General features: G+C 53.6%; 2 protein-coding genes across 2 annotated transcripts; one reads left to right on the forward strand and one right to left on the reverse strand.

Annotated features, from left to right (window-relative positions):
• Positions 1-277: 277 nt before the first annotated feature.
• On the forward strand, positions 278-5,331 carry RSPH9 (radial spoke head component 9). Its single transcript, XM_075863516.1, has 5 exons — positions 278-635; positions 871-1,036; positions 1,113-1,242; positions 1,532-1,678; positions 5,034-5,331. Exons 1-5 carry the CDS (start codon positions 412-414, stop codon positions 5,192-5,194), a joined length of 828 nt encoding a protein of 275 aa, XP_075719631.1. The 5' UTR covers positions 278-411; the 3' UTR covers positions 5,195-5,331.
• A 96-nt stretch (positions 5,332-5,427) lies between these two features.
• Positions 5,428-14,860, reverse strand: MRPS18A (mitochondrial ribosomal protein S18A). Its single transcript, XM_075863518.1, has 6 exons — positions 14,701-14,860; positions 12,621-12,652; positions 12,122-12,226; positions 8,196-8,319; positions 6,753-6,822; positions 5,428-5,632 (listed from the first exon to the last, which is right to left on the reverse strand). Exons 1-6 carry the CDS (start codon positions 14,819-14,821, stop codon positions 5,488-5,490), a joined length of 597 nt encoding a protein of 198 aa, XP_075719633.1. The 5' UTR covers positions 14,822-14,860; the 3' UTR covers positions 5,428-5,487.
• Positions 14,861-16,076: the final 1,216 nt, after the last annotated feature.

The raw sequence follows: 16,076 nt of genomic DNA on the forward strand, positions 1-16,076 counted from the left end.
TATAAGTCTGGGGGCAGCGCAGAGATGAGGATTTCCATGTTTGATGTAATTGGGGCCGGTCCATAAAATACAATTGAATGACACTCGGACCTAAAAAAAACCACTAACAACCGCACTGTACAGTAATGTGATCAGCTCCCCCTCCCCCATTATTACCGCGCCGGGTCATGAACCGTGTGTGGACGATGAGGAGCGCGGAGCGGCAAATATACGAGGAATGATTGACAGCTGGGGGCGGGACCTCCCCATCACAAAGTCCAATCAGCGCTCGGCCATAGGAGAACGACGGGCGGACCGCTAAATGTCGGGGAGGAGCCAACTTCCTGGTGACGGGACGCGTTACTCTGGTGACGGGATCACTTCCTGGTTACTGTTACCAGGGAGACCGGAGCGGCACAGTGAGAGGAAGCGATGGACACCGAGAGTCTGCACCTGTCCATGGAGCTGGTGTCCGGCTGCGGCCTGAACCCCGAACAGAGCGCCGCCCTCCGCACCTCCCTGCGGCTCCTCCAGAGAGACATGCGGCTGTCCCGGGTCTTCTTCTGGGGCAAAATCCTCGGGGTCCGGGGCGACTATTACATAGCGCAGGGAACGGAGGGGGGCGAGCAGCTGAGGAACCGGAGGACGTTCTACAGGTGAGGGGAGCACAGGTAACGTGAGGGGGGGGGTACAGGTAACGTGAGGGGGCACAGGTAACGTGAGGGGGCACAGGTAACACGGGGGGCACAGGTAAAGCGAGGGGGCACAGGTAACACGAGGGGGGCACAGGTAACACGGGGGGCACAGGTAAAGCGAGGGGGGCACAGGTAACACGAGGGGGGCACAGGTAACATGGGGGGGCTACACTAATATGTCATCACTGTCTTGCAGTCTGAATTGTCTGGATTGGTGCCTCCTGTCTCCGCCCACAGATGACGTCATTACAGGAACGCGGTTCATTGAGGGGCGTTTCATCGGAGACCCCTCCCATGAGTACGAGCGCACAGTCCGGAGGAAGGCGGGGGAGGGTCCCGGGGGGTACGAGGAGGACGTGACGGTAATTGTGCTGTTTTCGGGCCGTTCCCTGTTGCGATGAGCGTGCCGACATTTCTGATGTGGTTTTCATTCTTTAGAGCCACGTTAAGGAGGAGTCTCGTCTGATCGCCACCATCGCACTGATCGACCGAGAGGCGGCGCTGGCCCCGCGGGGCGCGTTCACCCAGAATCCACTTGGTCAGGTCAATGTGAACCACAGCTTCCGAGGTAATTCACAGCCCCCCCCCACATCACAGCGCTACCTGGTGGAGGGTCCAGGAGCTTTGACGTGTTCTGCAGAGCATTGCACCCTTTTCCCATTACCTGTACAGTATCAGACCTGCAGAACATCTGCTTCTTTTTTGTAGGGTGCTGCAGAGCATTGCGCAGCGATTTTTCTCGTTTCTTCATGTTTAGACGCCCGCGTCCTCTGTATTGCGTTCTCCGCATCCTCGGTATTGCGTCCTCCGTATTGTGTTCCCCGTGACCTTTGACCCTATGATTTTGCCCCCTCCAGGTCTCACAGTCAGCGAGGCAACAAAGCTGAGCTCCTTCTTCCACCTCACCCCAACGCTCGCCCCCAAGAAGAAGTCTCTGCTGGAGAAGGCCGACCAGGACCCTGCAATCGACTTCCTGGACTCCCTGGAACATGATCTCCCTAAAGGTTAGTGAGGGGGGGGCAGCACCGACCTATGACCTATTGTGTGCCCCCTGCCGCAGTGTAATGCTCACAGGTGGCGAGTGAAGATTGTCAGTGCCATCATATACCAGGGGTCCGAGCCCCCTTCTTCCTCTTTGCCAGGACCCCCCTCTAGACCATTTTCTTATAACATTTTTGGGTGCTCGCCCTACAGAGGTTTTCCTGTTCTCCACCACCGCGATGTGATCTCCCGATACTTCTCAGGGCTAGTGACTTCCTAATGTGGTGTAGAAGCAGCATGGCCTCTGCACAGTACAGAGGATTTCAGGAGAGGCGTACGCTGATCTTGTTCCTCAGCAGTACAGAGTATTTTTAGGAGAAGTGTGTGCTGATCTTGTGGGTGTTACATAGGCTGAGAAGTACGGCGTCTCAGCAGTACAGAGTATTTCAGGAGGAGTGTGGTGATCTATTGGGAGTTACATAGAAGAGCAGGGTCTCTCAGCAGTACAGAGTATTTCAGGAGGAGTGGTGATCTATTGGGAGTTACATAGAGGAGCAGGGCATCTCAGCAGTACAGAGTATTTCAGGTGAGTAGTGTGGCGATCTATTGGGAGTTACATAGAAGAGCAGGGCATCTCAGCAGTACAGAGTATTTCAGGAGAGTGTGTGGTGATCTATAGGGAGTTACATAGAGGAGCAAGGTCTCAGCAGTACAGAGTATTTCAGGAGAGTGTGCTGATCTTGTGGGGGGTCTGTGACTATCTCCCAGCATCCTCCCTGCTGTGTGACCTTGTATGTATGGAGCGCTCTGCCAGGCGTCTGTTTTATGAGCGGTTAATCTGTGTCTGAGCTGGAGCGCAGCGAGTCGCAGGGGGCGGGGACATCTCCGGAGGACACTGACGACCGCCGTCACGTACATCTCCTGTGTGGTGCCGGGATGGACCCGATTTCGCATCCACTTCTGGCTTAAAAAGTGGCACCAGAACTGAATGTGAATCCAGCCTAGAGGTGGGGAGAGAAGTGGTGCCAGACATCTCTGCCGCTGCTTATCTCAGGAAGAAACTGGGATCAGATAGGTAAAAAGCCCACCTACCGAATCCATAGCTCCCCTGACAGGAGATTTAGGGAGACGACAACTTGGGCTGAGGTGTATGGGGGGGGGGGGATAGCCGTCTGAGGTGCATGGGGGGGGAAAGATAGCCGTCTGAGGTGCATGGGGGGGGGGAAAAGATAGCCGTCTGAGGTGCATGGGGGGGGGGGGGAAGATAGCCGTCTGAGGTGCATGGGGGGGAAAGCCGTCTGAGGTGCATGGGGGGGATAGCCGTCTGAGGTGTATGGGGGGGGGATAGCCGTCTGAGGTGCATGGGGGGGAAAGCCGTCTGGGGTGCATGGGGGGGGGATAGCCGTCTGAGGTGCATGGGGGGGATAGCCGTCTGAGGTGCATGGGGGGGATAGCCGTCTGAGGTGCATGGGGGGGATAGCCGTCTGAGGTGCATGGGGGGGATAGCCGTCTGAGGTGTATGGGGGGGGGGGGGATAGCCGTCAGAGGTTTATGGGGGGGGATAGCCGTCTGAGGTGCATGGGGGGGGGAATAGCCATCTGAGGTGCATGGGGGGGGGGAATAGCCATCTGAGGTGCATGGGGGGGGATAGCCGTCTGAGGTGCATGGGGGGGGGGATAGCCGTCTGAGGTGCATGGGGAGGGGATAGCCGTCTGAGGTGCATGGGGGGGGATAGCCGTCTGAGGTGTATGGGGGGGGGATAGCCGTCTGAGGTGTATGGGGGGGGGATAGCCGTCTGAGGTGCATGGGGGGGGGGGAATAGCCGTCTGAGGTGCATGGGGGGGGGATAGCCGTCTGAGGTGCATGGGGGGGGGATAGCCGTCTGAGGTGCATGGGGGGGGGATAGCCGTCTGAGGTGCATGGGGGGGGGATAGCCGTCTGAGGTGCATGGGGGGGGGATAGCCGTCTGAGGTGCATGGGGGGGGGATAGCCGTCTGAGGTGCATGGGGGGGGGGGATAGCCGTCTGAGGTGCATGGGGGGGGGGATAGCCGTCTGAGGTGCATGGGGGGGGGGGATAGCCGTCTGAGGTGCATGGGGGGGGGGATAGCCGTCTGAGGTGCATGGGGGGATAGCCGTCTGAGGGTGTATGGGGGGGATAGCCGTCTGAGGTGTATGGGGGGGGGGGATAGCCGTCCGAGGTGTATGGGGGGGGGGATAGCCGTCCGAGGTGTATGGGGGGGGGGGGGGATAGCCGTCCGAGGTGTATGGGGGGGGGGGGGGGGATAGCCGTCCGAGGTGTATATGGGTACGGGGTGGATAGCCGTCCGAGGTGTATGGGGGGGGGGGGGTAGATAGCCATCTGAGGTGTATGGGGGGGGGTAGATAGCCATCCGAGGTGTATGGGGGGGGGGGGGGAGATAGCTGTCCGAGGTGTATGGGTGGGGGGTGGATAGCCGTCTGAGGTGTATGGGGGGGGGGGGGGGGATAGCCGTCCGAGGTGTATATGGGGGGGTAGCAGTCTGAGGTGTATATGGCGGGGGGGTAGCCGTCTGAGGTGTATGGCCACCTTAAGTTTAGAGGTTCACCTTCCTCTCTTGGGATAGACCTGCGCGGCCGTCACACCATAAATATACAAGCGCCTGAGGTATAAAATAGGGCCGGACTCTTCCGAGGTTTATATTTGGAGGTCAGGAAGGGGTTAATATGGGGCAGCGGTGTTTCTCCGGTTCGTCCGTGACAGCTGCTGCTTTATTTTTCCGTCCTGCGCCGGGACACGCGGGGGTCACACAGGCGGTTTAGTAACAAGCATTGACGCATCGTCTGCTCCTCATTACCAGCGGAGATTAGATGTGGTCGATCGGCCCCTCAGTCATGGAGCGCAGACGACCGCGCCCGTCACCAGCTCTGAGCGGCGCTCCCACCCGCCTCTGCCCCGAGGCCTGAGCGTGGAGCTTTCCCAGAGACGGTACTTTGGCCGCTGCCACAAAGAAAAGAAAATCTGGGTTTGATTGCTGAAAAGACTCGAGCTCCGGGGGGGGGGGGTTTCCACATTGCTGCAGCCGTGAGATCCAGGGAAAAAAAAGGGGCACCACCCCCTCCTGCGAAGCACTGACCACGCATGGAGCCAGTCTGACAACTCTGTTCCCATAGTGAATCACATGATCAGGGTTTGAGTCCGTTCACTTGGCACCGGATGGTCTGGACGTTTTGATAACCCGACATCGTGTAAAATAATCCGCACACAAAGGTCTGATGGTTCGGTACGTCAGGAGTCTTGACGATGCCGGTTATCAGGACACTTTGCTGGCGGTGACACCCCCCCCCCCCCCCATGCTGATATACACCCCCCTGACTAACCTCCTTTCCCTCCCCCGCAGGTTGCTGGAGTCTGCAGTGTGAGCGGGGGAGCAGCGTGGTCGTCCTGCGCAGCCTTCTGTGGTTGGGAATGACCTTCTACCACGTCCCTCTGACCCCTCAGCACGGTTATGTTTATATCGGGGACGGAGAGCGGAACATTGACCTTCCCTTCATGATCTGAGGAGCGCACCCCCCCCCTCCCATCATCCGTCCGGTGATCACAACTGTCATGGCGGCCACTGCCCCTCCCCCAGAGGCCCAGAAACACGACGTGTGCACCCCTGTATGTTCTGCTAATAAATCCTCCTGTTTGTTTCCCGTGGTCTCTGGTGAGAAAGCTGCCACGTACCCCACCGAGCGGCAGTGCCCCCTGAACCTGCGCTGCTCCTAACCACACAGTGCGAGCCACGCCGGTGCAGTGACAAGACGTTTATTCATTACACGGTAACGCACGCCGGCCGCAGCTCTGACCGCTCACTGTCTGAAGACGAGGGGTTTACGACTGTACCGCACGTTATCCTTCATGATGGGGTCCCCCACCGGCATCTTCACCTTACACCATTTCAGTCCTTTCTTCAGGATGGGTTTAGCGCTGGACACGGACCAGAGGGTGAGGTACCTGAACGGGGGTAAAAAAAAACACGACCGTCACATACAGAGGTCTGAGGTGGCTGACACCAGGGGACAATAGACTGAACACAACGGGAAGGGAGAGCAGAAACCGCAGGTGAAAGTGTCATGTGACCCATCTCAGCTCTGCTGAATGGCTGAAAGGGCACAGAGGGGAGGGGCTTATGTGACTAACCGCAATTCAATACGGCTTTTTGTGTTGCGCCGGAGCACGCTCTACTTCTATCTGCTCCCCTTAAAGGGATCGTCCACAACCCCCGTTCAGAGAGGCCCCACCTGTCAGCCGGAATCACGGGACTGACGAAGAGGGACGGCAGCCGTATTGTGTGACTAAGGCCCCGCACACGACAGTATTCTCATCTATCCCGGTAAATACGGATCAGTAGGCACCAGTATATACAGCTCATTACAAAACGATAGAGGTTGCAAATGACGTCATCAACATGTTGCCTAACAACGCTTCAGTAATTACGGACAAGAACAGGACGGGCTCTATGATTATTTTTTTTCAGCACGGACACCGATCAGTAAAAATACTGGAAGACGTCAGTGGCCAATAGAAATGAACGGGTCCGTAATTACTGATGGAAAATACTGTCGTGTGCACGGAGCCTAAGACCTCATGAGCGCGGCCGCAGTGGTGAGCACAGCCATGACTTGCGGCTCGGACGGCCGCGGAGCGGCACCCGCAAATCACGGGCCGTGCACATTCATTTCAACGAGCCTGGACCACAAGACGCGGGGGTAATAAGACATGTCTGATCATTTTGCGGTCCAGGGTGCGGGGCAATGCACGGACCGCGGAAACCAGTCGTGTGCATGGGCCCATTGAAGCCACAAAAATACGTTCGTGTGCAGGGGGGCTGGGGGCTTAGGCCTCATGCACACGTCCGTGACCGTAATCTTGAGCCGCGATTGCAGGCACAGCCCGCAAAAAACGAAAAGTAGGGCATGCTCCATAATTCACGGCACATAGTGATACGGAAAGGTGTCCGCGGCCAATAGAACCGGGCGGGTCCGTGATCACGGTGGATTTTTACGGTCGGGTTCATGTGGCCTTCGGACGTGTCCCTGGTAATTCTAATGAACCTGAGCTCCTCGGCCCTCACCTGTTCAGGTGGAACTTGGGTTTGGGTTCGAGTCCTTCTGGCAGTTTGGGCCTGTGGTCTGGAAGGAGTCCTTGGGGGAGAAAGAAGAGAACATGGGGACAATGGTTTTATCATTTAAAGGGCCGGTCCAGACTGACTGAAATAAAGCTTAAAGGGCCGGCTCATCGAGACCACCTCTTGCCAGATTAAAAGGGTTATCCGGGGTGTGAAAGTTTTAGGGCAAAGGCTGGAAATGAAATAAGCAAAAGCATCAGCACGGGCTCGCTGGGGGGAGGGGATTGGTAATAACGGATTTTTTGGCTATTTCACGTCCAGACTTTACCCAAAAATTTTCGGAACCCAAATAACCCCTTTAAAACCAGCCCAGTGATCACCGGGAGATGCTGCAAAACGAACGGCCAGCCGTGTAATCCATGGACTGCGTCCACCAGAGCGCGGTCCGGGCCGGATTGGGAACATGGGAAGAAAAACCTGTCGTGTCCGTGTAAAATGAGACCTTCTGCAGCTTTCCAATAGACTGTTTCAATTCCTCAATATTTTTCAAAATCTCTGCTTGCTCTAAATGAATGGGAACCTTCATGGTTTACATCCAGGGACTGAAACTTGTCCTGCTTTCACAGCTGAGGGTTTGTTGCAATGTATCAGTGTAAATAATTCTCCTTAAACAGCAGAAGCACAAGCCTCTCCGCTGTACTGGACACGTGTCACGGTTTCCGTTTTATTGCCAGGTCTGTTCTATGATGGATACCACCGCACGTCACTCAGTAAGATCTGTCTCGTTGATGGGTAAAAAACAAACAAACCGCTGCACGCAGAGCCCTTCTACTTCTCAAATCACACAGAACAGAGCCTCATCTTTACTGATACATTGTAACAATCCTCAGCTGGGGCAGGACTAGGTCAGACAAGACTCAACATTTGGATGTGTCCACTCACTGACAACAAACAGATCTGGTGAAGAATTGAAGCACAGCTGATCTTGAGACACATATCTAACGTCTTCTAGGTGTATTTATCGTACATGCAGCGGCCGGTCTGCGACACTTGCCGGACGGCCGAGGACCGCGCACACTTTCTATAAATTGCCACCGTTTTGCGATGCGGTTTCGGGGCGCGCGGCTTGTACACGTGAAGCAGTGACACCGTGTGTACCCGCCGCCTTATCATTGCCTGTATGAGCCATAACTAACGGAATGTGAAACCCAGGATGGTGCAGTGTCAGATACAGGTGAGGAGGTCAGTGACACTGTTATGGGGGTCATTAGACCTGGTGTCTGGGTGGGATTTACACCCGTAATTTGCTTATGTCAAACGGACGTAACTAAAATCCATCAACCGCACCAAAGCGGTTCCATTACTGCACAGAACTTCGATTACGGGAATTTGAGATGTCTTCACACTGTCTACGACATGAGGATCACGGAGCGCCCGCTCCCGTCTCACCTGCTCGATGCGCCATCTTGACACAGGACTCCACCTTCTTGTGCTCCTCCGTGCACAGTCCGGTCACCTTACGCGGTAACATGCCCCCGTCCGAGCGGATGAACTGACTGAGAACGAGAACGTCCTGCGGTGTAGAGATGACGATTAATGACAAGTTATGTGATCAACGACATTACCGGCCCCCAAATACAGCACCGGAGTATTAACCCTTCACGGTAAAAGACAAGTAGCGTAACTGAGACTCTTCAATTACCTGGACTCCGACAACAACAACTAGACATCTGCAGCACAGAGTCCCCAGAGCAAGCAGGAAATACCGGGGGAATCCAGATCTAACACTGCAGAATAGTGAGTGCAGCTCTGGAGTATAATACAGGATGTAACACAGGATCAGTACAGGATAAGTAATGTATGTATGCACTGACTCCACCAGCAGAATAGTGAGTGCAGCTCTGGAGTATAATACAGGATGTAACTCAGGATCAGTACAGGATAAGTAATGTAATGTATGTACACAGTGACTCCACCAGCAGAATAGTGAGTGCAGCTCTGGAGTATAATACAGGATGTAACACAGGATCAGTACAGGATAAGTAATGTAATGTATGTACACAGTGGCTCCACCAGCAGAATAGTGAGTGCAGCTCTGGAGTATAATACAGGATATAACTCAGGATCAGTACAGGATAAGTAATGTAATGTATGTACACAGTGACTCCACCAGCAGAATAGTGAGTGCAGCTCTGGAGTATAATACAGGATATAACTCAGGATCAGTACAGGATAAGTAATGTAATGTATGTACCCAGTGACTCCACCAGCAGAATAGTGAGTGCAGCTCTGGAGTATAATACAGGATATAACTCAGGATCAGTACAGGATAAGTAATGTAATGTATGTACACAGTGACTCCACCAGCAGAATAGTGAGTGCAGCTCTGGAGTATAATACAGGATGTAACACAGGATCAGTACAGGATAAGTAATGTAATGTATGTACACAGTGGCTCCACCAGCAGAATAGTGAGTGCAGCTCTGGAGTATAATACAGGATATAACTCAGGATCAGTACAGGATAAGTAATGTAATGTATGTACACAGTGACTCCACCAGCAGAATAGTGAGTGCAGCTCTGGAGTATAATACTGGATGTAACTCAGGATCAGTACAGGATAAGTAATGTAATGTATGTACACAGTGACTCCACCAGCAGAATAGTGAGTGCAGCTCTGGAGTATAATACAGGATATAACTCAGGATCAGTACAGGATAAGTAATGTAATGTATGTACACAGTGACTCCACCAGCAGAATAGTGAGTGCAGCTCTGGAGTATAATACAGGATATAACTCAGGATCAGTACAGGATAAGTAATGTATGTACACAGTGACTCCACCAGCAGAATAGTGAGTGCAGCTCTGGAGAATAATACAGAATGTAACTCAGGATCAGTACAGGATAAGTAATGTAATGTATGTACACAGTGACTCCACCAGCAGAATAGTGAGTGCAGCTCTGGAGTATAATACAGGATGTAACTCAGGATCAGTACAGGATAAGTAATGTAATGTATGTACACGGTGACTCCACCAGCAGAATAATGAGTGCAGCTCTGGAGTATAATACAGGATGTAACTCAGGATCAGTACAGGATAAGTAATGTAATGTATGTACACAGTGACTCCACCAGCAGAATAGTGAGTGCAGCTCTGGAGTATAATACAGGATAAGTAATGTAATGTATGTACACAGTGACTCCACCAGCAGAATAGTGAGTGCAGCTCTGGAGTATAATACAGGATAAGTAATGTAATGTATGTACACAGTGACTCCACCAGCAGAATAGTGAGTGCAGCTCTGGAGTATAATACAGGATAAGTAATGTATGTACACAGTGATTCCGCTGCTTAGGGAGATTATGTGGCAATTTATAAATGGTTCTATGCATGTTTTCTGGCATAGAAAAGTCAAATGCATCACAAAGTTGCAATTTGCACAAAAAAAATAAATCGTGGTTTAATGCATTTACGCCATTTCTCCAAATAGTGGGCGGGGCCTGCTGCGGCCGGACAAGTTTGCTAAAATTTTCGTCAGAATCTGTCATAAATTATAGCGGAACTCGATGCCATCATGTGTAGATTTCCCTTTTAAGGCGTGAGGACAGTCAGACGTGTCTTATTTATTAAGAGGCGTGCGGCTTCGCTATCTTTATATTAGGACCGGTGTGTGAGATTCCAGTCTTATTAAATCTCCCCCATAACTAGAACATGGGAATGTCAGCAGAATTTCACCTATTGAACTCTCCTCCCCCCTCGCTGGCCGCTGCTGTTAACCCCGCTACGAAACTCCTCCTCTGACCGTAAATAACGGTCTGCAAACATTCTGCGCCTTTTATGGTAATAATCCAGCAGTTTCATTCGTTCCTCTTCTTATACCCGCCCACCCCCGAAAACTGGCCAGCCCTGATTGCCAAAAACTCGTCTGGGATGGGCGCATGTGCCCGTCATGTATGGTCCGACACCCTTCCCTGATTCACCTCGGCCTCAAATCTAGTTACTGCGCGTTCGCTGCTATGGTGTTCCGCTGTGCGCACGCACCAGGACATCGGTGTGCAAGCGCGGGGTTTCGTGTGTGCTGGGGGGAGGAGAGGAGCTGTCAATCAAAAGGAGGTGGGGTTAACTTGGAAAGGTTTGAGGAATGAAGATCTGACTCATTAGCATACGGCGCGGGAACACTAAAAAAACTGAAGACTTAGGCCTCATTCACACGGCAGGGTTTCCCGGCCGTTCATAAATCGGTCGGCACCCGGCTGCATTAGGAATAATAGACCCCTAATGGGGCTATTCACACGACCGATTTTTTGACGGCCAGGAAAACCGGCCGTCAAAAAATAGGACATGCTCTATCTTTGCCCGGGTACCCGGCCGCCCGGCTCCCATAGAAGTCTATGGGGCCGGGTAATACACGGCCATCACCGGGATGTGTCTGCGCTGACTCCCTTCCCCTGCTTGTTAAAAGCACCCTGGCCCGGCGACACCTTCGATGGCGCCGCTAGCAGCTGCTGCTACTACTGTAGCGACGCCACTATAGCAGAGCAGGGAGGGGGGGGGGAGGTATCTCCCCGCTCTGCTATGTGCTAGCCGCACTTTAGCTCCTTGAAGGAGCGGAATCCCCGTGTTTTCGGGGATTCCGCTCCTGGACAGAGCGCTTGATGTCTCTGTCCATATCTAGGCAGTGACATCAGGGGAAACTCCTGAAGCGGAATCCCCAAACACATGGGGATTCCCCTTCAGGAGTTGCCGCTGATGTCACTGTCCAGATCTGCCCGGCCCGGCACGGATGCAAAACTTAATGCAAACCGGCCGGGCAAAATGGCCGATTTTACCGGCCGACACTCGGGCTCGGGAACGACCCGGTCGTGTGAATCCCGCCTAAAGCTACAGAGCGACTTACAAGATAATTGGAGGTGACATAGAAACGATCCCACCCCTGTCACCAGGTATCGCTGAAGTGCTGGCTGCAGGTTCCCTTTAATTACAGGGTTTGGGGCCCCCCAATCTGCCTGATTCTCCCCTCAGACCGATCATCACTCCTTCATGTAGCTGAGGCGGGGCGGTTTTATTATGCTGCTCACCCGGTCATCTCTGTCCAATACACAGGGGGCGCCACAGACAGCGAGGAGCAGCACAGACAGCGAGGAGCAGCACAGACAGCGAGGAGCAGCACAGACAGCGAGGAGCAGCACAGACAGCGAGGAGCAGCACAGACAGCGAGGAGCAGCACAGACAGCGAGGAGCAGCACAGACAGCGAGGAGCAGCACAGACAGCGAGGAGCAGCACAGACAGCGAGGAGCAGCACAGACAGCGAGGAGCAGCACAGACAGCGAGGAGCAGCTCAGATACCGGAGGAGCCGCTCACAGTCTTACCACGTAGTCGTACTTGTGTTTCAGGTTCCACCTGCAGATAGGACACTGCCCCTCAGGATTTGGGGGGGACATTGACGGCTTTTCTTCAAGAATACGACCTTCAACCTGCAAGAGATGGAGTAGTCATCGTGTGTATAATGTAGTCCATCATCCTCATCTCCGCTTCATTGGATAATGTCAAGTTCCTGAGCGCTCATAGACTTTGTGCTTCAGAGCCCCCCCCCCCACGGCTCCACTATACCGAGGCCTTATATACTAGTAGGGCACACAGATCCCATACTGATACTATTGGGGTACAGAGCCCCCCGCTCCTCTATACTGTGTCCTCAATGTCTGCATCCTGGACCAGACTCCGGAGTGACCCCTCTGTGTGACCCGTCACCCACCCACAATAACCAAGCGCAGCCCCCAAAACAATCCACAGGAGGTGCAAGAGCGTCAGCGGTCAATTTATTTTTCATCACAATCCCCACAGCGCGGTCACATGATCAGCACTCACCGTCGTGACTTTCCCGTCTCTGACTTCAGTCACTGGAGAGAAACAAAGAACATTTATTACAAACCACAAAATCACGTGACTGCGCCAAAAGAGAGAATTACGTGACTGCGCCAAAAGAGAGAGAATCACGCGACCGCGCCAAAAGAGACAGAGAATCACACGACCGCGCCGAGAGAGAATCACGCGACCGCGCTGAGAGAATCACGCGACCGCGCCAAGAGAGAGAATCACGCGACCGCGCCAAGAGAGAGAATCACGCGACCGCGCCAAGAGAGAGAATCACGCGACCGCGCCAAGAGAGAGAATCACGCGACCGCGCCAAGAGAGAGAATCACGCGACCGCGCCAAGAGAGAGAATCACGCGACCGCGCCAAGAGAGAGAATCACGCGACCGCGCCAAGAGAGAGAATCACGCGACCGCGCCAAGAGAGAGAATCACGCGACCGTGCCAAGAGTCACACGACCGCGCCAAGAGTCACACGACCGCGCCAAGAGAGAGAGAGAATCACACGACCGCGCCAAGAGAGAGAGAGAATCACACGACCGCGCCAAGAGAGAGAGAGAATCACACGACCGCGCCAAGAGAGAGAGAGAATCACACGACCGCGCCAAGAGAGAGAGAGAATCACACGACCGCGCCAAGAGAGAATCACACGACCGCGCCAAGAGAGAGAGAATCACACGACCGCGCCAAGAGAGAGAGAATCACACGACCGCGCCAAGAGAGAGAGAATCACACGACCGCGCCAAGAGAGAGAGAATCACACGACCGCGCCAAGAGAGAGAATCACACGACCGCGCCAAGAGAGAGAATCACACGACCGCGCCAAGAGAGAAAGAATCACACGACCGCGCCAAGAGAGAGAGAATCACACGACCGCGCCAAGAGAGAGAGAATCACACGACCGCGCCAAGAGAGAGAGAATCACACGACCGCGCCAAGAGAGAGAGAGAATCACACGACCGCGCCAAGAGAGAGAGAGAGAATCACACGACCGCGCCAAGAGAGAGAATCACACGACCGCGCCAAGAGAGAGAGAATCACACGACCGCGCCAAGAGAGAGAGAATCACACGACCGCGCCAAGAGAGAGAATCACACGACCGCGCCAAGAGAGAGAATCACACGACCGCGCCAAGAGAGAAAGAATCACACGACCGCGCCAAGAGAGAAAGAATCACACGACCGCGCCAAGAGAGAGAGAATCACACGACCGCGCCAAGAGAGAGAGAATCACACGACCGCGCCAAGAGAGAGAGAATCACACGACCGCGCCAAGAGAGAGAGAATCACACGACCGCGCCAAGAGAGAGAGAATCACACGACCGCGCCAAGAGAGAGAGAATCACACGACCGCGCCAAGAGAGAGAGAATCACACGACCGCGCCAAGAGAGAGAGAATCACACGACCGCGCCAAGATGAGACAGAGAATCACACGACCGCGCCAAGAGAGAGAGAATCACACGACCGCGCCAAGAGAGAGAGAATCACACGACCGCGCCAAGAGAGAGAGAATCACACGACCGCGCCAAGAGAGAGAGAGAATCACACGACCGCGCCAAGAGAGAGAGAATCACACGACCGCGCCAAGAGAGAGAGAGAATCACACGACCGCGCCAAGAGAGAGAGAGAATCACACGACGGCGCCAAGAGAGACAGAGAATCACACGGCGCCAAGATGAGACAGAGAATCACACGACCGCGCCAAGATGAGACAGAGAATCACACGACCGCGCCAAGATGAGACAGAGAATCACACGACCGCGCCAAGAGAGAGAGAATCACACGACCGCGCCAAGAGAGAGAGAATCACACGACCGCGCCAAGAGAGAGAGAATCACACGACCGCGCCAAGAGAGAGAGAATCACACGACCGCGCCAAGAGAGAGAGAGAGAATCACACGACCGCGCCAAGAGAGAGAGAGAGAATCACACGACCGCGCCAAGAGAGAGAGAATCACACGACCGCGCCAAGAGAGAGAGAGAATCACACGATCAATGGCTGTAATGATTGTCTCATCTGTCAGGACCGCCGCCATGTCTGCACACGTGACCTCTGCGCCCCTCCCCCGCACTCACACTGTCGCAGTCCTCGGCTCTGACCCCCCGGGGCTCCCCCACATCCCGGGCGCCCCACTATCCGCAGCGCAGGACGGAGCAGCCGTGTGACCGAAGACAGGAGGACGCAGGGGGCCGCCATCTTCTCCTGCCCGGGAACAACTTCCGCTTCCGGTCTATGAATGTGACAAACGGGCGGCCATATTGGTTGTGGGCAGGGAGTGCATCTGCCCAGAGGTGAGAATAATAATAATATAATAATGTAATAATATAATAATGTAATAATAATAATATAATAATAATAACAATATAATAATAGTAATAATATGATATAGTATTATAAATAACACGTGTGGTCACATGTCACGGTCATTTTGCATTATTTTGTCACAAAACGCTATTTGACCTTGAAGTGTGAATACAACCTTGTGCTGCATACTCAAAAAACCTTCAGCAGAACTGCACACGTCACGCTCCACCTCTTATCGCCGCAGTTTTGTGATGCGGTTATTGGCTGGTGCGTCACACGACCGTTATGTGTAAACAGCCGTAATATGACATTATAATAATGTATTAAGGAGCGGGGGAGGGAGCGGTCTCCTTCATTTTCCCACTACAGAGCGCAGTGATGACGGGACCGACAGGATCGGGGTACATGAGAGAAGACTGCATAGCGCAACACAAGTCCAATAATCCGGCATCTTCTGGACTGTCGGGGGGCCGGATTATGATATATTCCTGTATACACAGCGTTTACCGGCGCCTGAAGATAACAATGAAGTCCCTCACCGCCAGCGCACACTGTCCGGTCCTCATTACGATCTTCAGGAGCGGCTGTGGAGACCCAGTGTAGATCGCTGGGACTAATTATGTAAAATGGCGGATTATCAGGATTTGGAGCTCGTCATATTCACACGGGTCTAGAAAAAGGGTAATTACATAAGGGGGAGGGGTCTGACATCTTTTTGCTGGCGTGAAAAAATAGTTGTCATGGAGATAACGGCCACAAGTCGCTGAACTGTAGAACCCCCCACAATGTAAACAAAGACTAAAGTGGCGCGGCCCTGATACGGTCACATCTGCGCTGCGTCAGCAACTCCTTCAGATACGACGTTAAGAAAATGCCCTCGATCTTCGTCCCATATACGGCAGACACGTCTTATCACATTGTGGCGTATCAATGGCGTGCGGCGTAACATTATGATCAGTGGGGTGTGACCTCTACGAAAACAAAATGTCCGATGTCCTTTATTACCTGCGCCAAGGCGCATCCGAAGTCAAGTGAATGAGACGGTGGTCGTAGTTCCCAGCTGTGTGGCCGCTGTGCAGGGAGATACTGTGAAGAAGCAGCAGCGCTAAACCAGCTCTGCTGCTCTGTCATTCTGAAGATTGTGGGG

The sequence above is a fragment of the Rhinoderma darwinii genome, chromosome 4 (assembly GCF_050947455.1).
Source record: "Rhinoderma darwinii isolate aRhiDar2 chromosome 4, aRhiDar2.hap1, whole genome shotgun sequence".
Taxonomy (NCBI): domain Eukaryota; kingdom Metazoa; phylum Chordata; class Amphibia; order Anura; family Rhinodermatidae; genus Rhinoderma; species Rhinoderma darwinii.